The 23,784-nt window shown below is 41.4% G+C and overlaps 1 protein-coding gene across 2 annotated transcripts in view; it reads right to left on the bottom strand.

Moving 5' to 3' along the window:
* Window positions 1-450: 450 nt before the first annotated feature.
* POLD3 (DNA polymerase delta 3, accessory subunit) overlaps window positions 451-23,784 on the bottom strand; it is a 67,251-nt gene continuing 43,917 nt past the window's right edge. For both annotated transcript variants that reach the window (XM_069070845.1, XM_069070846.1), the window contains 4 exons: window positions 21,184-21,287; window positions 12,812-12,924; window positions 9,374-9,452; window positions 451-1,806 (listed from right to left, as the gene is read on the bottom strand). In XM_069070845.1, the coding sequence (XP_068926946.1) occupies window positions 1,604-1,806; window positions 9,374-9,452; window positions 12,812-12,924; window positions 21,184-21,287 (499 nt within the window). In that variant the 3' untranslated portion in view covers window positions 451-1,603. The remainder of the gene's footprint in view (window positions 1,807-9,373; window positions 9,453-12,811; window positions 12,925-21,183; window positions 21,288-23,784) is intronic.

Raw genomic sequence — 23,784 nt, 5'->3', positions numbered from 1 at the left:
CATTAAGAAACAGTTATGGGATAAGCCAACCCTTACTCAGCTTGCTACACAGGCCTCAATATACTAATGTCCTTATACATAATGCCAAAATTCACCCTGAAAACCTCTGGTCTTAATAGTGCCCCTAGGGGCTACTTTGGCTGGAAAGCCCTGGGTGATGGTTATTAATGAAGCTCATTATGAAGCCTTGGGTCAGTTATAACCCTAACCTTAAATAGCAGACAGCTGATTACACTGCCTACTACCTCAGCCACCGTAATGATCCCTTTCAGGATGTAAGCGGCAAGTCAGACGTCTTCGTCTGTTACTCAAGATGGGGAAGACTGCCCTGCCAGCACCATGTACATGGCTCACTAAAGCTTATTGTTAGCAATTGCCATGCTTGGTTGAACCCATTCAGAGCACTCCATTAGCCTTAAGAGAAATCACCTTTAAAAAAAAAAAACACAATTACAATAAATGATTTATTGATTGTTTTAAGGGATTTTCCCCTCAAAAGAACAAGTTAAAAATGTTCCCTTGCTTTTTTGCCCTGTGTCTGTACTCTTCTCCTTTTAGCTGCCTCCTTGTGCACCCTGTACTCCTGGGCAAAGACAGTGGTGCCAAAGAAAGGGCCAGAGGGACAACATGTGTGTTTTTGTGCTTAGAACCTTCCCGAGCTTGGGGCAGAGCCCCAGAGAGCAGGACTGAGCTTGTGTTTCCTTCAGAAGGAACAAAAGTTTTTCATCCTCAATGCCTGCTGTTCACAGGAAGCCTCCTCTTTAGCTGGGCTGCACTTTCCAGGTGCTGAGAAAGGAGGACGAAGAGAAGAAATGAAAACCACCAGGCACGATATGAAGCACTCACTGTATCAGGAACACGAAGGCTTCAGTGTTCACATTAACTGCCTTCTTGCAGTCAACTACAACCATAAAATGTCTTTGTCAGCTCTGTCTGGGGCCCTTCCCAAACCACGGGCGGTGGGCAGAGGTCTAGAGGGCTTTTGTGAAGAGGACCCAGCAAAAGGTGGCTGTCTCCTGGTCTGGGGCCAGGTGCCAGGGTACTTTATAACAGAGGAAAAGAGGATGACAGGGAGACTTTTGTTACAAGGCTTAGTTAGTCCAATCAGGATTTAAAGGCAGAAAGAAAACTGCTTGTTTCTTTTTCTTTTGGGGGATGAGTAAGGGTGACGAGGCAGAGGAGAGTGGAAGGGAAGGGTCTAGGAAGGAGAGAGAATTCATCCAATGAAGTTCAAGGGGATGGCCCAAACAAGTAGAGAGAATACAAAGACAGGTATTAACATGAACACAAATGGAGGGTAGGGAGAAGTGAGTCAGGATATATGAGCCATTAAAGGACTTCTTCAACAAGTCTGTCACCTATCTCTACTGATGGAGAGCAGATCCCACTCGACAGCACAAAGGCTATGCTTTAAACAGAAGAAGAATGTCATCAGAAGCAAGCAGCTTTTGAAACGCCCACTTGTCCTTTACTTCCAGGAGATGCCCTTGCCGTCTGCATTGAGGTGCTAGATGTACTCGCTTACACAGTAAGCAAGCAAGAGTTGATGCCCCTTGGAAACACGTGGGATGGGACGATCTGCTCCTCCATTGGAAGAGGCTGTTTATTTCTTCTGGAAGAAGCCTGTAATGGACACCTGCCTGTTGGCTTTGCCAGGAGCCGCTGCCCCCTTCTTGAGGCCCTTTCGTTCCTCCTTGGGCTCCTTCTTCACAGTCATTGAGGGGGGTCTCTGTAAGGATGTTGTCTTCACCTTAAACTCTTCTTCACTGTCTGTGCAGGATTCACTTTCATAAGTCTTTTCTGTCACTGTTGTTGGAAAAAAAATTAAAAAAAGAAATCACACATGGGCAGAGTCCATTGGAACTGGGGTGGACTAACTAATCTTGAAATTCCCTCTTCCAGGTCTAAATCTTGCCAGTCAGTAAACATTTATCAAGTGCCTACTATGTTCCAGACACTGTACTAGCACCAAGGATGCAGTGAAAAGCTAAAGACAGTCCCCACTCTCAAGGAGCTCACGGACGAAGGCGGGAGACAACACGCAAACAACAATATACAAACAAGTTCTGTACAGGATCAGAGGGGGCCCTGGCCTCAATGGAGATCATGACAGTCTTTCTGCAGAAGGTGAGATTTTAGCTAAGACTTGAAGGAACCAGGGAGACCAGAAGGAAGACATGGGCAAAGAGAGAATCCTAGGAAAAGTAAAGAGGCCAGGGTCGCTGGATCACAGAGTACATGTATGCGCATGGAGCGGGGAGTGTTAAGATGGAATAAAGCCTGAATAAAGGTAGGGGAGGGTGAAGAAGTTAGGAAGGGCTTTAAAGTCTAAACAGCAGACTTAATCATTGATCTTAAAAGTATAGGGGGTCACTAGAGCTGACTGAGTAGGGGGGCTGACATGGTCAGACTTGCACTTTAGGAAGATGGTAGAAGATTAGGCTGGAGTGGGGAGAGACTGGTGGCAGGCAGACCAGGTGTGAGGTGATAAGGGGGTATACTAGGGAGGGGAGAGAATAGTATGGGAGCAAAGAAGGGGACACATGAAGAGATGCTAGGAAGGTAAAATGCTTAACAACAGACTAGATATGCAGGGTGAGAAGAAGTGAGGAGTTGAGGACGACACCTAGGTTGTGAGTCTGGGTGACTGGGAAGATGGTGGTACCTTTAACAGTAATAGGGAACTTAGGGAGAGGGAAGGGTTTTGAGAAGAAAGGCAGCGAGTTCAGTTTTAGACATGCTGAGTTCAAGATGCCTAACAGACAGATGGAGATTTGAGAGAAGAAGCCAGCAGAAAGCCAGGGCAGGAGAGACAGATTTGAGAATCATCTGAGTAGAGACAATAATTGGATCCAATGGAGCTAATGAGTATATCAAGTGAAGTAGTATAGGAAGAAGAGAAGAGGGTCCAGGATAGAACCCTAGGGGACACCCACCTTTAGTGGGCATGAGACCTAGATGAAGGTCCAGCAAAGGAGACTGAGAAGGAGCAGTTAGATAAGAGAAGATGTAGATGGCCTTTTCAAGGTTAGTTACAAAAAAGGAGGTGAGAAATGGGGTAATAAACAGCTAGAGAGGACGGGAGGATCAAGGGAGGGTTTGTTGAGGATGGGGGATCTTCAAGTTGGCCTATATCTACTTTTAAGCAGTTCTCACTATAAAGATACTTTCCCTTCCATTAGACCTAAATCTGTTTCTCAGCGTTTTCCACCCACTACTTCAAGTTCCTCCCTAGGCAACCAAACAGAACAAGCCTATTGCTTCTTCTACATGGCAGCCCTTCAATCCCTGAAGACAGTTATCACATTCCCCTTAAGTTTTCTTCTTCAAACTAAACAGTGTCAGTGACCTTTAATCAGTCCTCATATAATATGGTTCTTAGGTCTCTCACTAGCCTGTTCACCTTCCTTTGGACTCACTCCAAGTTGTCAATGTCTTTAAAATGTGATGCTCAGAAATAAATACCATCTTTTTACAGACATGCATAAAATAAGACAGGGAACAGAAAGTCTATCAACTCCCTTGGTTTGGGTAGCATGCCTGTATCAATCCAATCCCAGGATCAAACTAGCTTTACTTAGTTACTATGTCACACTCTTGATATGTAGATTATAAAGTCCACTAAAATCCCCAGATATTCTTAATTTGTCCCAAGAAAGCATGTTAAGCAAAATAAGATTATTAATAGCCAGCTATAGGAGGATATACAGCACTAGGTACAGGACAGCTGGAGCAAAACAGGTGACTGAACTATAATTTAAAGTCTAGAAAAGTCAGAGTGAATGGCAGGTATGATAAGGCTCCTTAAAGAGGAGATAAACATGGCGACTTGGGAAGGGGCTGTGACTACCAGTGCCAACTAGGATGGTCAGTCTGTTTGACTATTCTGGTCTCCAAGGAATTTATCACCAAGAGGAGCAACACTGAATTCTGAGTCAGAGTTCTTGGGTTTGCATCCCACATCTGCTCATTACCTATCACTTAATCTCTCTGGGCCTTAGTTCCTTGTCCATAAAATAAAGAGATGGACTAGATGGCATCTCAAATCCCATCCCGACCAACCTAAACCTCTGCTCCTATGAGAAGCCAATGACCACTTCTGCTCCCTGTGCAACCTTGGAGAAGTCATCAAACTCTCAAGGGCTCAGTTTCTTCTTCTGTAGAATAAGGGAGTCAAGACCAGGTGATCTTAAAGTTTCCTTCTCTTGCTAAATCCTATGACTTAATGGCTTTTTGCTTCCGGACCCTTTACTTGGGTTCATGACCCCTGGCCTTCTAGTTTCTAAATGTCTTCTATCTAATCAGAATTCAACCCTCTATCTGGCCTAGGTGCACAGTATCTGCCTGCTTCCCCTTGCTTTGGCTAAATATTATGGACTTGACCTTTGTCCTGTCTAATAAGCCAAACATCTGGTCTACTGGACACCCAGGTCACTATAAGACCTAAGTGACAGAGACAAAATGATATTCTAAGTAAAACATTAGATAAAGGGTCAGGAAACCTAGACTGTTATCCTCCATCTGTATAACCTTGGGTAAGTAACTTCCCCCTCTCTGGGCCTCCATATCTTTATCTGTAAAATGTGGGGATTACAGCAGATCTCTAAAGGCCCTTCTAGCTCTAATGTCCTCAGAGTTTCTCTTCTGAGATCAAGAGATAATGCAGCAAATAAATGCTTAGTTTGGGGCTTGAATCAAGCCCAAGAACACAAAAACAGGAAGGGCACAGCTGGAAAAGGACCCATATCTCCCGACACTGACTTCCCTCTACTATCCCATGCTCCCTCCTTCCATGAGACTCCCTTTGGGAAAACCATCTGAGCATGCCCTGCCCTTGGCCCGATCTTTCTCTCACAATAGAGCTGAGATGCTCATTGGCATCATCCTGGAGAATGTGCTGTGAGTGTCTGACGGTTATTTATTTCCATGGAACCTCTGTTTGCTCTCAAAAGTCTAAGCTTGCTTTATGACTCCTCCAAATGAGAGACCAATGACAAGTCAATCCATTTTCAGGGGATTTCCATAGGGAAGCATGCCTATGTGCTTAACAATTCTGATCCCCTTACATCTCTTGCTACCCCACTTGGAGAAGCAATACAATCATCAACTCCTGGAAACTGACCAGGAATTGTTTCTGTTAACTCAGCACCTCATATTAGGGAGCTTTTAAGCACATTATGACGGGAGACAGGAAGAAAATGTATGCACTTAATAGCAGCAATCTCTAAGGTATAGTATAGAGCTTTGCTCCTCTCCGAGTACATGTGATTCTATAATCAAATAAGACAGCTGACAAAAATTAATTATGCTCTCTAGTCAATTAGCTCATTAATATACAGAATGAAAGAGCTTAAATGTGTTTCTGGCTGACTCGTTTGCCAACCTAACTTGAGTGCAATGCCTGGGGCAGTTATAAACCAGTCAGGACAACGTCATTTTTGTCAGGCTTCTACTCGAACAGAGTAAGCAATTCCTCCCTTCTCTAAACTCTTAGGGGATTTGATACAGTATGTCTAGGACTGTAGTTATTTGTCTTTGTGTCTTCTTTACTAGACAGGGAGCGCCAGGACAGTGGAGGCTGCCATCGATTTTTGCCCCTCTTTGTAAAGCACAGAATTCCTAAATTGAAGGGGACCCCAGAGACCCTCTGAGCTGTCGTGAGAGGCATCATGAAACAGAGTTCTAGACTTGGAATCAGGAGACAAATTATCTCCTTTGAACCTCAACTCCCTCATCTGTAAAACAGGAAAAGAGACTATCAAATTAACTAAACTGTTGCATGGGAAGTGCTTTGTAAATCTTCAAGCACTATATAAATGGGAATCACTATCAATATATGCAGTCTAACTTTTACTTGAAGTATGAATCTCTTCTACAAAATCCCTGCAGGTGGTCAGGGCTACCCAACAATAGAACTGGCATACAGTAATAGGTTTTCTGTCATGGACAATTCTCTACAGAGGCTGAAGATTTTATTCTTCACATGGGAGTCTGGAAAGTGACCTCTCAGCTCTAAGTTACTATGACTGGGGTCAGTTACATCACCTTTGCATGAATAATTAGACCATGATCAGTCACTAGAACCTGTACATCTCCTTAGAATGAAAGGGAACCTTATGAGATAGCCCTTCTCACTGTTGGAGAACTCTACATATTAGGAAGTTCTTAGGATACATGGGAATCTGTTTCTCTTCAGCTCCCACCCAAACAGTCTTCCTCCTGGGGTCAAGCAGAATAGTCTAATACTTCCTTTCATGCATCTGCACACACTAGTATATAGCACTTTTTTTTTCCTTTTTTTGGAGGGGGGAAGGTAGGGCAATTGGGGTTAAGTGACTTGCCCAAGGTCACATGGCTAGCTTTTTTTGTGTTAAGTGTCTGAGGCTGGACTTGAACTCAGTTCCTCCTGACTCCAGGGCCAGTGTTCTATTCACTGTGCCACCTAGCCGCCTCATATAGTGCTTTTTGAAAAGATGAAATGGCAGCTCTGCATCCAGGGCACACCTTCTAAATTATCTACTTCCAACACTAAGGAAAGCAAAAAGGAGAAACTCTAATAAAAGTCTGGACCTTACAGATTCATAGGTTTTTGAGTTGGAAGAAACAGACCATCAAGTCCAAATGAGGTTCAAAGAGGCCCAGAATAATTTGTCCATGGTCACATTAGTGGTAAGGGGCCAAGCCACGATTTGAACCCAGGGTCTTTAGGATCCAAATCCAGTGGTCTTTCCACTATACTCTAAAGATGAGCCAACAGCTTCTCCAAAGTCATCATGCCCTGCTGTAGCTAGTAATATATACTGCATGTGCTGCTTTTCTGAGCTGCCATAACAAGGCACCATTTGTGTGGATAACATCTGATTTCTTCCTCACTGGCTGGTCTGTAGTTAGAAATCCACATGCCTGGCTTTCCCCTTCAACCTGGGGGAGGGGAACTTTCCAAATACATCTCAGGGGGCTAACTTCCCTGCCTCTGATATTAAATGAATTAAAAAGGAAAGGCTGGCCATTTAAAATCACCAGGACAAACTTTGATCAGGGACACGAAAGGACAAGCTCCTTTGTGCTGGTATATCTGGAACAGGCTGAGTAGAGGGAGAAAAGTAAAACTCCTTTGTTGGTAACAGGAGCCAAGATGCATTAGGTTAAGCTCTAGACTCAAACATTTCAGGGGGAAAATATCTCTACTGGAGGAGCAGTTTTCATTGCTGCGTCCAAGGCTCTTAACAATCCTACAATCCTGTCTGGATTGAGTAGTGCAAAAAAGCCCCACAGCATGCACCTGGCCAAAATTGAAGAGCTAGGTTTTGAACAAAGCCACAAGTAATTAGCTACCACCCCCCAGTGCACTCATTTCCCTCACATGGCCATGTTTTATTTTGCTTCTCTTTTTGGCGTTAGGAAGGAGAAGAAAGTTGAGCCCAAGTGTGTGTCCCACCTCTGTCCTTTTTTTTTAAGGGGGAAGAAGACCAAAAAGTTTAAAAGCAAGCAAACACAAACACACACACACACACACACATACATACACATAACCATTAATGATGGAACCATAGTGCTTAAAAAGGTACTAAAAGCCAAAGTCTAGAAACTGAGAAGTTTTGGTAATTAACAAATACTACTTTCTAACAGCATACAAAGCAATTAAGACTTAAAGGACACTTTTCCTGGAAGCAAATAATGCAGCAGGAGATGGATGTTGCTGAAAGACTTAGGATCATAGGATTTAAGACTGAAACAGACAACAGGTCATGTAGTCCAATCTCTTCATTTTACAAAGGAAAAAAATCTGAGGCTCAGAAAAAGTTAAATAACTTGGTCAAGGTAATGAGTAACTTAGCTAACAGCTACCCTCTTAGAAAAAAAAAGCATTCTCTCCTATGGCAGGACTCCACAGAAATTTGAATTTTAAAATGAAAACTAGAAGTCAGAAAGGAATTTCTCTGGTAGAGACAAGCTGAATTAAGTAGTTAGGATACTAATCATGTTAATAAATTAGTTTATGTTTATATAGTACCTTAGAGTTTATAAACCACTTTTCCCACAATAACATTTGCACTACTTGCTAACAGAATTATGATTTCCATCTGACAGAAGAAACTAGAGCCCCTGGAAGTTAAGTGACTTGTCTCAGGTCAGGGAGCCCTGACTCTACATGTGGCTCTATGCTTACACCACACTGACTATACACATGGTGTTTATTAGAACTAGGAAACCTGGGTTACTTGGACCAAGATAAGCAGAAGAGACATGGGCAAATCCTGTAACTCTCCATATGTAGAAATGCTGGAATACAGGAAACTTCACTGGACATCAGGTCATCCAGCTAACAAGGGCATACAAGAAAAAACTCCTATTTGCCCAGTGTCTTTTTAATAGTAGGTGCTTAATAACTCTGCTGAACAGAACTGTGGGAATTGTATTGACAAAGTAAAACCCAGCTAGAGAATAACTTACGGACAGACTCAGCTGAGATCTGAGTTTAAGAGTTAAAGAGTTGTAGAACCATGAACAAGTCATTTACAACTTAGACTCTGAAAGGTTTTATGTAAAATTCATGCAATTAAAATTAAGTGTCACTTGTATAAAGGCTTATTAATTCAGATTCATGAGTGAAGCCAGCTCCTGAAGGCTATGCTCACGGAGGGCAGGGGACTAACAGGTCCTCCACTAAATGCCAAAGGATTCTCCCAGTACAGGCTAGGGATTGGAATGGGATGGGGGTGGCCTGTCACCCAACGACAAATCTGGTAAGCTCAGAGAGGGTGATTCATCATGGAAAGACTGATCACTAGTGAAGCTTTTCTATCTACTAAGTCCTCATCCATACTGAAAGAATCACAGCTCCTTCCAAGTACTTGGAGGGCCTACAGAACACCACTGTAGGCAGCAAGGGTAAGAATACTCAGATTTCTTTCCTTACAAGGTGTTACAAAGAAAGCACCCTAGAAACATGAGCTACTATCTTATTATTTTTGCTATTTTGTCTCATGTCCCCTCAAAATAAGAACACAAAATCACAGGAAAACTGGATGATGCAACAGAAGCAATGTTGGATTTGGAGTTGAAACCAAATCTGGATTCTGCCACTTATGACTTACTTGACCACGAGAAAGTCACCAACTCTCTGGGCTGAAGTTTCCTTGCCTATGAAATGAGAAGGGTACACTAGCTGATGTCTTAGGTGCTAAGATCCTGGAAAGGAAAAATCTCCTCCTTGAAATAACAAATGAAGGGAGATGAAGGAGGAGGCTCCTGGCCACACAATTTTCTATAGACTCTTCTTGATTCACTGATAACTCAGCTAATCTCAATGATCTGTTTAAAAACACACACCATCCCTCCTTCCTGTATTTGGGGACTTCACGCCTCTTACCAATGCAGCCTTCCTCATCCTCAAAGGTTCTGGATTTCAACACTCTCTTCCGTTTTCTTTTCTTTTCTCCACTTGTGGCCTGAAGGATCAAAAATGACAAAGTGAACACAACTGACTGATAGATGAACAATCCCAAGAGAGTGACAATATTTTACAAGCTAAGCCACTGAATACTTTTGCACTGGAAAAAAAAGGAAGAATTCTATGATTCTACAGAATGCAGGATGGCATGCAGTCCAGGCACTGAGAACAGGGAGGCACTGACAACAGCAAGGTATGGAAGCAGCAGGAATGGTAGGTCAGGTGTAAGGAACAGCAAGAAGGTCAGTCTAGCTGAACCACAGAATGTGCAAAGGGAATAAGGGTTCAAAAGGTTGAAGAAGCAAGGTGGGATCAGGTTGTAAAGGACTTTAAAAGTCAGAGGCTACTGTTTTGATCTTGGAAGAAATAAGAAGACCCTGGAGTTTGCTAATAGGGAGTAGGATGGTCAGACATCAACTATAGAAAAAAATCACTTTAGTATAGGGATTCTTAACCCAGATGGAGTCTATGGATAGATTTCAGTGAGGGTGGGGTGGGGGCTGTGAACTTGGATGGTCCAAAAATACATCTTTATTTTCACTGATTGGGGAAGCTAGGTGGTATAGTGAATAGAGTACCGGCCCTGAAGTCAGGAGGACCTGAGTTCAAATCCAGCCTCAGACACTTAACACACACAAAAAACTAGCCATGTGACCTTGGGCAAGTCAGTTACCCCCAATTGCCCTACCTTCCCCCCTCCAAAAAAAAATTTAAAAAAAAGTTTTTTCACTGATCTCTAACTGAAAAATAGTGTTTCTTTCAATTAAGAATTTTTTTAAAAAACTGTTAATTCTGAGGAGTTCATAGGCTTCACCAGACCATCAAAAGAGGCCTGGCCACAAAAAAAGGTTCAGAACACCTGCTTTGGTAGCTGAGTGAAGAATGAATGAGAGGGGGCAGATGATGTTCTTGTCTCACAACTGTTGACCACCGGCTCCTCCTGGATCTTCTCTGTTCTCTGGGGTTTCATGACACTCCTCTCTCTTGCTTCCCCCTCCTTTTCTAATGTTTCCTTCTCCACCTTCTTTGAGACTCATCATTTCTATCATTGCTCCTAATTATGGGTGTTCCCCAAGGACTTGTCCTAAGCCCTTCACAACTCAAACCCTCAGAAACTTCAACTATGCTGCAGGTTTAGCTGTCATCTCTATGCAGATAACTTACAGATTTAGAGATCCACCCCCCCACCGTCTCTGACCTCAGGGCAGGTCCACGTCACCAACTGTCTATTGGCCATTTCATATGGATGTCCTTGAAACCACGCAAACTCAACATGTCCCATACTAAATCCATTATATTTTCCTCAAAACCAAAGTTTTCCAAACTTCCTTAGTTCTATGGTAAAGGCACCCGCATCTTTCTAGCCTCCTAGGTTTATAAACTTATCACTATCCTTCTTTCCTCAATTTCCTTTCATCCCACATATCTAATTAGTGGCCACACCTTACCATTTCTACCTCTACAATAATAAGCATTTATTAAACACCTACTATGCCTAGTCCTGGAAAGCACTCCCTGGTCACCTCCACCTCTAATTGCTCTGAACTTTTAAGACGTAGCTCAAGCACCACGTTCTACATAAAGTCTTTCTTAGGGTCAAATCTGTGGCCATCTCTCTGAGATTACTTTGTATTTATTCCATCTATATTTATATGTGTCTTTCTTATCTTCCCCATTAGAACCTCAGATTCCTGAGGGCACAGTGTCTGGCACACAGGCACTGAACAAAATGCTTTTTGAATGACTGAGCCCTCAGACTGAGGCAGAAAGGGCTGACCAGTCCCATATGAAAGGTGACAAGGATCTGAACTAGAGGGGTCCTGGGAGTAAAGAGAACAAATGCAAGAGAAGTTGTGGAGGAAGAAATAACAAGATTGGAGATTTGTTAGGAATGGGGGGTGCAAGAGAGTGAAGAGGTGAGGATAATACACAGGTTCCAAACCTGAGGGAATGGAGGTGTCCTCCACAGAAACAGGGAAGAGGGGGAAGTCTGGGAGGGGCAGAGGTGATGAGCTCTGTTTTGGACATGTTGAGTAGGAAGTGGCATCTGGTTCAAAATATGCTGTAGGCAGTTCTAGATGGAAGATTGAAGCTCAGGAGAGAGGCTAAGTCTGGACATGTAGATTAGGAAGAGGTTAATTAAATCCATGGGAGCTGATGGGGAGGCAGCCCGGGAGAGTACCCAGAATGAGGAGTTGCAGATAAAACTGCAAGATTACAAATCTGGATAAATGGATGTCTGAACATCATAGACTTAGGAATCAGGAAGACGAGCTCAAATTTGACTCTGACACTTAATCACTGTGTGATTCTAGGCAAGTAAATGAATGTCTCCGAGCCTGTTTTCTCATCTAAAAATTGAGAAGTTTGGACTCGATATCCTCTGAAGTCCTTTCTAGCTCCGAATCTATGATTTATGATCAGTGATGACTGAGTGAGAAGGTGAAGAAAGAAGAGGAACGTTAAAGGAACTGCTCACCAGGGGTAGAATACAGCCTTGAACTCAGGTATCCAAAGTCCCAGAGCTCTCTTCCTTCCATGCTCATTTAACTCCTTTGGGTAGAAGCTTCTCATGGCCCCTCTAACCCCAAGACAGAACCTTGTAGGATCCTCACAGTTGGGGGGGGGGGGAGGTAGGATATTTTCAAAAAATCAATAAACACATATTTTGAACTCTCAGTTATCTATATTAATGCAATGGCTGCTGAAGACTAGTCTAGCTGTAAATCTCTGAGCATATAGATCTGAGCCTATAATAGATCGGTATCAACTATTATTATTTTCCTATTTGCTAAACTATTGTACTTCTCAATCTTCTTACAGGAGAGATGTCAGAATGCAGTAAAAATGAGTCAACTGAATTTGCCCTCTATTCCCCCATTATTCTGTCTTTTTGGCAAGTGGTCACACATAGCAAAATGGCTACAAGGACTCATGTCCAGACCATCTCATTCTCCCTTGCCAAAAACACCTAAGAGAAGAGAACAGTTGTAGCACAACTCTAGAAGCAGTGGACAGACAGCAGGCCTGCAGCTATTTAAGGGTATGTGGGTAAATTAAAAAGGCCTTCTTCAATTGAAGAATAATTCATGACAACATTAAGAGGAACAGTTAACAACTACTTATACTATATTTAAATGTTCACAAAGCACTCTCTTCACAATGCTTTGGGGTCAGTAGTGAAACTATCATTACCATTTTACAGATGAGGAAACTGAGATTCACAGTATTGACTTGTCCACAATTATCCGAACAGCACATACAGCATGGCAGAGAAAGGGCTACAGAAACTTTAGAACCCTGGATGAGTAAGGCTGAGCGAAAGGCAATGGCAAGTCCCAGCTGTAGACATTTTACCTTGATGGAAGGAGGTTCTGGCTCAGTCTTCGGGGCTGGCTCAGGAAGGGGAGATTGAGGAGGACCTGAAGGTGGTGACTCAGCTTCATAAGCCCCTGGAGAATCTGGCACAACTACAACGAAAACCAATTAGACATGAGAATTGGATGCACTCTCCCGTAAACGGTCTTCTGCTTATACTTGACTTTACCAGGTCCAATAACGGGAGTTCTGGTCATTTTCTCTTAAAAATTACATGTGTCATAAATGATGAGATGGTTGGTTTAGAAAAACATGGAAAAACTTGCATGAAATAATGAAGAGTGAAATGAGCAGAACCTAGAAAAAGTTGTATACAGTAACAACAATTTTGTTCTAAGAACAACTTCAAACAATTATGTCATCCTAAGTATTATAAATACCCAAATCAACTACCAATGACCTATGAAGGAAGATGCTATCCACATCCATAGAAAAAACTGGTCAACAGAAGTATGCATAGTAAGGTTTCACATATATGGTTTCACATATATAAACATATTTGTGTCTGCTGGCAACCTTCTCTAGAGCAGGGTGGGGGGGAGGGAGGAAAAAAGTGCGCAACAGAGAACACAAAACTTAGAAGGAAGCACAGAAAAGCAGGGTAGCTGTGAAAATGATTTTTGCAGATTTTATTAGTTTTTCAAAAAAAGTAAACGGCATGAAATGGAAATTCATGGTTTTATATAGAATCCTCTTATGTTGTACTGTGTACACAGAAATGTTCTTTTGTGTATTTAAGTTTAAAATTAATTTAAACTGTGGGGAAAAAAAAAGTACACAAATCTTTTTTCTACCAGTCAGAAAGCAAGCAGGAGGTCGTACATTTAAGTTGACCCTTGTCTACGTGAAGGGAATGTATAAACAAGAGAATGCCCTGAATGGATGCATGCCACTAGCAAGTGTAGCATGTTGCAAACAAGGCCTGCTTGGGGTCTTTCCCCAACAGGGAAATCATCATATGGCCATGGTTGGAACCTGTGGCTTATGAGTATTTTCCTAGTCAAGACTCAAATTTATAGACTGTCAGAATTGAATTAAAATAAATATACATTAGGACATATTACCCAGAGGGTCAGAACTAGAAAGGACCTTACTATATAATTTACGCAAAGCACTTTGTAAGAATGTGCTATATAAATGTCACCAATTATTATTATTGTGGTAATAGGCAAGGGACCTTAAGAGATCATCTGGTCCAAATCCTTATTTTACAGAGCAAAAAGCTAAAGCCTAGAGAAGGGCCATGACTTCTGCAGAGTAAAATGAAGCTAATCTCAGAGGGAAAGCATTAGCCTATGGAAGCCTTTCCATCAAAGGAAAATGAAGGACGGTGTCACTGAGGAGATCCAATCTGTCAGCAAATGTGCAAAGCCCATGAGTGGAGAAGTCAAAAGTCCTCAACTGACCTATTGCTCAATCAGCATAATGAAATTTTTGAACAGAGGACTGAGTAGCTGTTTTGCCTCACCTGCTCCCTCAATCTCATCCCTGGATTCCAACACAATACAAAATCTGGATCTACTATTCTCCCCACTGATTAGGTCAGTCAGTATTAAAAATTATGACCATACAGGGCACTAGGCCAAATGACCTGCAGAGGTGAAGAAGATGGAGCAGCAGCCAACACAAAACCATAAATTATCTACTGCAAGTATGAACCGAGACAGTAAACTTTGGAATAATGACAGAGAACCACAATGGGATGGATGCTGCCCAGAAGGATATTGGACTTGAAACAGCTACAACAGAATAAGGAGTTCAAGTAGGAGAAAAAGAAAGCAGAGAACCAAACAACTTATTTCCCTGAAGGTAAAGGTGTTAAAATAGACAAACTATAATGTTTGTGTTTTATTTTTTTTTCCCAAGAGGGGAAAAAATATGTTACATGACTCTTAAACATAACCATCCCCCCTTCTCAGAACTTGGATCACACTTTAGTTTTTGTTTTCCTAACGTATCACCTGTTAATGTATACTAGTAGTCTTTCCCTGGTCCCTAGCACAGTGCTCTGCTCTGTAAACAGTAGTCACTTAATGTCTGCTGAGATGGTTTCTGGCCAAGATGGCTGCCTAAAGAGGGAGGCAGACTCCCTGGTTCCCACATATCTCTTCAGTCAAACTCCTGAGCTCCTACCATTCTGCTTTATTTTGGGGGGGGAGGGTAATTGGGGTTAAGTGACTTGCCCAAGGTCACACAGCTAGTTTTTGTGCTAAGTGTCTGAGGCTGGATTTGAACTCGGGTCCTCCTGACTCCAGGGCTGGTGCTCTATTCACTGCGCCATCTAGCCACCCCCTACCATTCTGAATAATGATCAGAAAATGCAATGGGAAACTACAATGACTTCTTATACTCCCCCAAATGCCCAAGAAGTCAGCTAAAAGATCAAGGACAACAGGAAAAGGGGCAGCTGTCCAGGGCAATATCCCAGAGCAAAGGATAGCCAGAGACAGGCCACAGGGACACCGGGGGCCTGCAAAGCTCTTTGTGTATGGAGGCAGCAGAAGTACTCAGAAAACCCTGAAGTAAGGGTTTTGAAAGCTCAAAGAGAGAGGGGACAAGTGGGGAACAACCCTGTGGGGAAGCACTGAGAAGCAGCTGCCTGGACACTAGAATAAACAACAATGGCTCTATGAGACAGCAAGAAAGTATAGAAAACAATTTTTAAAAATGTTTCTGAAACATTAGAAAATATTAAGATACCTGATATCAAAAAAACAACTAACCTGGAAAATAGCTCAAGGAGAGAGAATTTTAAAATCACTGGACTACCTGAAAGATGTAACTAAAATAACCTGAACAATATCAATACATTTCAAGAAACTGTAAATGAAAACTGCTGATCCATTAGAACCTAACCATAGGTAAAAAGGATTTACCCATCACCTCATGGAAGGAACCCCAAAATGAAAAGTTCTAGGAATGTCTTCTCCAAAAAGGACCCACTTCAAAGAAAAGATACCATCATCTTCCAGAAAGAAACAGGTCAAGTACTAGGGAATTATGGCTAGTAGCAAACACAATCTGACCACTTCCACTAAAAACCAGCAGATCCTGATAGTAAAATATTACAAAAGGTAAAAGCGATCTAGGCTGACAACCAAGAACAATTTAATCTGCAAAGCTACAGGGGAAAAACGAGTCTTTAATGGAAAAGAGGATTTTAAGCATTTTGATGAAATGACCAGAGCTGAGTATTCCTTTGAAAGACTTGAGCACTCTGATCAATGCCATGACCAATCATGACTCCTGAGGACCTGGGATGGATGGAGCATGTTATCTACCTCTAGATAGACTCAAGGTACAAAACGAGTCCTATTTCTTGGATATATGCCAATCTGTTTTTGCTTCACTATGCTTGTTACAAGGGCTTTATTTTTCCTTTCAGTTTTTAATTGGGGTTGAAGGGAGGAGGAGTTAGCAACAGTGATGCTCCAGGGCTTCTACTTTTTTTTTTTTTTGCTTGGGGGGGGGGGGATGCAGGGCAATTGGGGTTAGGTGACTTGTCCAAGGTCACACGGCTAATAAGTGTTAAGTGTCTGAGATAGGATCTGAACTCAGGTCCTCCTGACTCCAGGGCTGGTCCTCTATTCACTGAGCCACCTAGTCACTCCAGGGCTTCTACTTCTTAAAAACCTTGTATGTTCCCAGTCAGATTGGCTAAGATGACAAAACAGGAAAATGACAAATGCTGGAGAGAATGTGGACAAATTGGAACACTAATGCATTGCTGGTGGAGTTGTGAACTGATCCAACCATTCTGGAGAGCAATCTGGAATTATGCCCAAAGGGCTATAAATTATTTCATACCCTTTGACCCAGCAATACCACTTCTAGGGTTGCATGCCAAAGAGATCATAGAATTGGGAGGAAGACCCATATGTACAAACATATTTATAGCAGCTCTTTTTGTTATGGCAAAGAATTAGAAATTAAGGGGGTGCCCATCAATTTGGGGAATGACTGAACAAGTTGTGGTATATGCATATATTGTGCTATAAGAAACGAGGAGCAGATGGACTTCATATTTACCTGGAGAGGCTTATATGAACTGATGCTGAGTGAGAAGAGTAGAGCCAGAAGAAATTTGTACACAATTACAGACACAATGTATGTGTGACGACCAACTTTGATAGACTGGACTCTTCTTATCAATGCAGGATTATAAGTCAACCCCAGAAGTCTCATGATGGAGAGAGATGTCTACATCCAGAGAAAGAACTGAGTTTGAATCCAGATTGAAGCAAACTACCTGCTGTTTTTATTTTTCTTGTTTGGTTTTGTCTCCTCTTTCCCATTGTTCATTCCATGTGATACAATCTTTCTTTATAACCTGACTAATATCTAATGTGAAAGTATTTCAGATCCTAGATTGTATGCCGCCATGGGAGGGAGAGAAAATCTGAAACTCAAGGAATTGTAGAACTGAATCTTGTAAACTAAGAGTAAACAAATTAATAAAGACCAAAAAAAAACCAAAAAAAAAAAAAACCTTGTGTGTTCATTCATTATTGCCTCACTGGAAGCTAGATTCACATCCAGCAGATGGGGAGAAACTTTGCATTTGCTGTTGTTATTGTTGTTTGTTATTTAAAAGGGTCCTTGGGACTATGTTGCTACTTGCATTGCTTTTTCATTGTTCTGACTCATTCTAAAATAGCTTAGTCTTATGTGCTAGTGGTCCCCTTTATCTTGTTAGCATCTTTTTTATCATTATTAATCAAAAAGAGGAAGAGGAAAAGGGGATCATTGAAACAAATTTTTTTAATCCACAGAAGAGAAGGAATCTCAGAAGGAAGCAGTTTTGAAAGGAATGTGTAGAATTTATTACAGGCTTTTATTTAAACCAAGGGGTATAAAATAGAGATTCATGGTTTCATCTTTGTGTTCTGCTATATTTATGGAAATGCTATTATTTTTGGTTTTTTAGGTTCTAAAAAACAATTCACATACATACATAAAAATGATTGAAAATGTTCTCTGCCTCCAGAAAACTATACATAATTAACCTAAATTACATGTAAGGAAAATTAAGCTGACAGTTGAATCCCTCAAAAGAACTACCAGAGTCCTTTCTCCTAGCAGCCCCCTCAGACCTCCTGGCCATCTCTAAGGGAGAGGAATCCCTATTAGAGCTCCCCCCCATCCATCCTCTATCACACTGTGATCTACTGACCCAAGTACATCCCCTGATAGGCTGCTGTGTCAGGAAAGTAAGAGCTACATACAATGAACAAGTTCGTTTGGGACTAGAGAATAACAGAACTACGTGACTGCATCCACATGGCACACCAATGGCTCTGGCATTTCTGAGAACTTCAACAAGACTGCTATAAAATACAAAAACATCAAAGCCATTTCTTCATCTGCTACCTGGGGCTCCCCATGGTGGTAACTGCCAGGGCAGGGGTGACTTTTCACAGATGTCCAACTTGTTGCTCTCCACATTCAGAGTTTAAGGAACATTCTCCTAAGCCTCCCATTTTTTACTGCTTATAAAACAAAAGCAGGATAAGAGCCCAAGATAGAAAAAAATCTCGTGCTCTCTAGTCCAATCCATAGCAAATCGAGGTGCAACAAGCTAAACCAGTGACTGTCTTACCTCTCCCTGAAATCATCCAAGGGGGGGAACTGATTACATCCCAAGAAAGAGTATGCTGCTTTAGGGCAGCTGTAGTTGTCAGGAAGCTCTTTTCCTGACATCAAGCTGTCACGGTCCTCTTAGAAGCTTCCACCCACTGGTCCTAATTCTGTCCTCTTGAGCCAAGCAGAATGAATCTATTCACTCTTTCATATGTAAAAAGTTCTGATTTTTATAAAACAGATAAATTTACTCAAGGATTATCTGGAGGAATTCTTTCAGAAGATAGCTCTCTGGCCACATTCAGAGCACTGGTATCAATTTCCCACCACTGGAATGTAACACCCTGAATGAGTTGACATGAAAATTCAAAGAGCTACCAGAAATACCTATTCCAAGAACATGAATGGAAAATAAAACTCAATGATAAAATTTTTAAAATAATATTTGTTGAACTGAAGCAGTCAAAGAATAGCTACTTAATAGCTTAATGAAATGATTCATTCCTAGAATCTATCTCTAGATTTTTTTAAACTAGCTTGTTTTAGACTAAAACAAGACACCTAACCAATCATTTTTCAAGTTAAAAATATCCTTATCAAGAGTACAATTCAGGGGTGGCTAGGTGGCACAGTGAATAGAGCACCGGCCCTGGAGTCAGGAGGACCTGAGGTCAAATCCAGTCTCAGACACTTAACACTTGCTAGCCATGTGACATTGGACAAGTCACTTAACCCCAACTGCCTGGCCTTCTCCCCTCCAAAAAAAGAAAAAAAAAAGTACAATTCACTAACTTTTTAGTGCTAAAAAACTAGAAATATCCACTGCTGGGATTTTATATAAGTTATTTGTATAAGGTTTTTTAGCTCTGGGAATCATAATAGCAATGACAAAATTGTTAAAAGGACCAGGAAGCTCTTCCAGCTAAATTCCAGTATAAAGAATAACTCACCCTTGACAATCTATAACAAACTATCATCCAGCCTCTACCTGAATCCTTCTAGTGTTGAGGAAATGACAGAACAGAAAAACCTCCACAGAATATCAAGACTCCCCAAATGGTTATCTGGTTCAATACATTCTTGAAAAGGAATCATTCTGCAATATCCCTAATAAATGGCCATCCAACTTCTACTTGAAGACTTCCAATGATAGAGAACCTACCTCTCAAGCTTGCCCATTTCACTTCTGGAGAGCACAGTTAGGAAGTTTTGTTTTGTTTTTAAATCCCATCAAGCCAAAATCTACATCTCTGCAATTTTCCTCCTCAGTTCCTCATTCTAACCTTCCCTACCCTCCAGGGCCAAAAAGAACCAATCTAATGCCTCTTCCCCTTGTTTGCTCTACAAATATTTAAAGATTAAAGTCACTTAAGTTTTCTTTTCTCTAAGCTTAATATTATAAGTGCTATAGAAATGTAATCTACTCTGAAGTCTAGAGAAGATGGAATAAGAACTTCTGGAGTTCATTCATAGCTCTATAGAGTCCTCCTAATACACTCGGACCCTCATTTCTCTACTGGAAAAATGGAATCATTTTTGACCTCCTTCACAGGCAGGCTTTAAGAACTGTCCATGTTGACAGAGTTCTAAGATCACTAGTTGAATAAGCTTTCCACTAAAATACTCCTTCGATGCCTTAATGCAGCATAAAGCTACCCTTGCTTCTCAATGAGGTTCCAGTTAAGCACAGTCCTCTGGGAGGCTGAAAGGTTTCAAATATGAGCCCACTAATGGACAGAGTGTCTGTCACCAAAGAACTATCCTAGTTACATTTAGACAGGCTCATCATCAGAAGGTTATCCAAGACAAAAAGTTTTGAGGCAAGAATTCTTTCCCCCAGGAAATTAAAAGCATCTCTATCTATATTTAGGCTTTCGTTTGTTGAACAACTGTTTATATGTGACTGTAATGTGTCCTCCTTTAAGTTTAATTGGGCTGAGGAAAATTTTCAGAAGGGGCTATTTATTTATTTAATTTATAGTTTAAAAAGTTCTGTGATGATAAAAACCCATTTTTGCATTTTTAGAAGGTTATGTACATTTTTCAAAGTTATATGAATCCATTACAATAAAAGTTAATAGTCAAATAATATTTATTAAGTAGATAGGTGCCACGAGCCTCAGGCCTGGACTCAGAAAGACTCATTTTTGTGAGTTCAAATATGGCCTCAAGATACTAGCTGTGCGACCTTGGGCAAGTCACCTAACCCTGTCTGCCTCTGTTTTCTCATCTATTAAATGAGCTGGAGAAGGAAATGGCACACCACTCCAGAAAACCCCAAATAGGGTCAGAAAGAGTCAGAAATGAATGAACAACAAAAAAGTCAGATTTTGTATACTTACTGCTTGTCTATCAATTTAAAGGAAGAAGGGATTTCTGTTGCTTTCCTGGGTGAGGAAAGGTGAAGAATCCACATAATCCAGGGTACAAGTCTACTAGGGGAGAAGGAACCCCTCAGAAAGAATAGTCTAGCCTTTAACTATACGTGCTATCCCACCATCCAGCTGGGAGAATTTTGTTTGCTTCTTTGCTTTACTTAACCAAGAGTCCAAAAGAATTTCTAACTATTTAAATCTGAACAAGAATAGGGTATGTTTTCCAAAGAAGGAATTCAATACAGAGTCATAATTGTGAGCCCCTAACTAGGACAATCTTCATTATCAAACCTAAAATAAAGCTGCTTTTAGAGCCTAGATAACCATATAGTGAGTAAAAGTTGGATGACCATAGCAAAGACTCAATCCCACAGTCCAAAAATGAATAGCTCTCACCTTCATCTTCGCTGCTGTCTGATTCAGGAAGTTTAATTCTTCTCCTCTTTTTCTTCAGGTTTTCACTTTCTTTTGCTTCATCATCTGAGAGTTCCTGCTTTCCCCTGTTGCCATCCAAGAATAAAAATGAGCATGTTTCTTCTCACTATCTCCCTTGTACACTCTTCTCCTTGGCCCACCCACAACTACGGCATCTTTCTGTAGAGCAGCCAGCCCCAGTGATTGGGACTGAGCTGCAGAGAGAAGCAGGTGAGGAAGCCACCTACCACCTAGCAGGTGCACAGTGTGCAAGACGAACAGCAGGAGGACTGCAGAGCAGCCTGGGGAGCTGCGTGGCCATCTGTTCTCCCTACATGTGTGCCTCTTTACTAAGGCAATCTGGGAGTGAGTTTTTTGTGTGTATTTGTGAGATAGTGTATCCCAGGTTTACGAGAGAATATTTTGCTTGTTTGTTTGCATTTCAGTAAGTGCTTTTGCTTTCCAAAACAGAAAATGTTACACATGGCAAGAATCCATTGGCTAAAATGTTCACACTGAAACAGTCCATCAGTCCTGCTTGATAAAGCCCACAAAATGAGCACCAGCAAGGGAAAAGTGGGCACAAGTTACCAAGATGAGGAATGAAAGAAGACTGGACAGTTATTTAAGTACAATTAAAACGAATTGCACTGACACTGCCCTCCCGTGACCAGAAGAGGCACTCAAAGCTGATAAGAGGAGGTTCCACTTTCCTTCTCACTGTCCTTTCCAGTCCCCTCTGGGGCTACTTCTCCCATGCATCCTACCAAATCCTCTCATCTATTCAATGAATATCTGAGCAGTGACAGGCATTGTAAGGGACAAAAACCATGTGCAACATATGGATCCTGGAGCTTTAAGAACTTCATAATCCATTAGACAGATGTGAGTAACAAATTTTCTTTGGAGGTTGTTAAAGAAAAAATGGGATTTATCTGGTTAGGTACAACTGTGTCTAAAAACAAGTAGCTAGCTGCAGTGACCTCTTAACTGAAGTCCCCTCAAAGCACGATTCCCAAGGGCCTCTTCTCCCAGGAAGTCTATTCTGAATCACCTTAAAAATTTCATGAGGCTAGAGGCGGCTAGGTAGCTCAGTGAGTAAAGCAGGAGGACCTGAGTTCGGTTCCGGCCTCAGACACTTAACACCCACACAAAAATACTAGCCGTGTAACCTTGGGCAAGTTACTTAACCCCAATTGCCCGCCAAAAGGCAAAAAAAAAAACAACAAATTTCAGAGGCTAGAATAGAATCATCACTATTAAAATCTACATACTTGCCCCTCTCTTTTTTCCAGTGCTTTTCCCTTTATCACCATTATAACCCCATTTGTGTCAAAACGGCCAACTATGAGTTCACAAGTCTGTTAAAAAGTGGACACTTTTCAAGTATTCTGGATGAAGTGATAGACTAATATCAAGAAAAGAACACTGGGTTTGGAGTCAGAAGACTTGAGTTCAAATTCTGACCTTGCCACTTACTACCCCTATTCCATGACCACTTCACACGTCTGTATGTGTGTATGTGTATGTGTATGCATTCACACATGGCTATTTTCATAAATATAATATACAAATCCATTATACTAAGTGCAAAATTAGTACCTTAAGGAGGAGCATGCACAATGACATACAACCCACTTATGAGGAATAGACAGACTTCTGTTATTATGGTATAGATATAGCTACTGGCTCAGAAATTCAGCAGACCCAAGGGCTTCAAGAGAGAAAGGATAATATACTATTATTAATACCATCTTACATGTAATTGGGAAATGGGATGTGCATGCACTGAGGCATAGCTATCCACTGGAAAAGGGGGAAAATGAGAGAGCAGATTGGAGGAGGGGATATCCTGTGGGACTGCTATTTTGGGGTGGTGGTTGGGGGAGAAATGGGGAGAAAATTTGTAACTCAAAATCTGGCGGAAATGGATGATGTAAATCAGAAGTTAATAAAGCATTAAAAAAAAAAGAGAGAGAGAAAGGATGAGGATAAGTTTTAGATCTAGAAGAGACCTTAGAGATAGTCTAATTATCTAATCCTCTTATTTTATAACTGAGAGAAATGAGTCCCCAAGAGGCTAAATAACTCCTGCAGGATCTCATGGAGTTAAGCCTGAGGAAAGCTGAGCTTATTATGCCTTTATCTGAGCTCCTAGAAGCAAGATAGAAACACTATGAGATGTCGAGGCTTAGTGGGGCTTCCTCTTTAAGCTAAATTGAACAGACATGGTCTAAAAGGGAAAGGAACTTAAGGTAAGATCCCTGGGATCCTATATTCAATGATTTCTGAAATACTCTAAAGTATAATTCTACCCTCTCCCTAACAGATGGTAAAGTATTTCTAGCTCAATGATTGGCTTGGGTCAATGGAGGAAAGGAGGCAAAGATGTGATCAATTATATTCTAGTGGCATTGAAAGTGAGTTTACAAAAGGCTGCCAAACCACAAAATCCTTTAAAGACTGCTGAAAGCATCCCTGGGAACATAAAAGATAGAGTGGTTTGAGTCACAGGAGTTCGAGTTGGGATGAGACTTCGACGTCCAATCCCCCAACCCCTAACTGGAAGGCAGCAACCTGTTC

The sequence above is a fragment of the Petaurus breviceps genome, unplaced genomic scaffold, assembly GCF_028583685.1.
Source record: "Petaurus breviceps papuanus isolate PSGF00001 unplaced genomic scaffold, PetGlider_PUasm1.0 90823, whole genome shotgun sequence".
NCBI classification, from domain to species: Eukaryota; Metazoa; Chordata; class Mammalia; order Diprotodontia; family Petauridae; genus Petaurus; species Petaurus breviceps.
The sequence above is the reverse complement of the archived record's forward strand: the minus strand, read 5'-3'. Positions and strand labels throughout refer to the sequence as shown.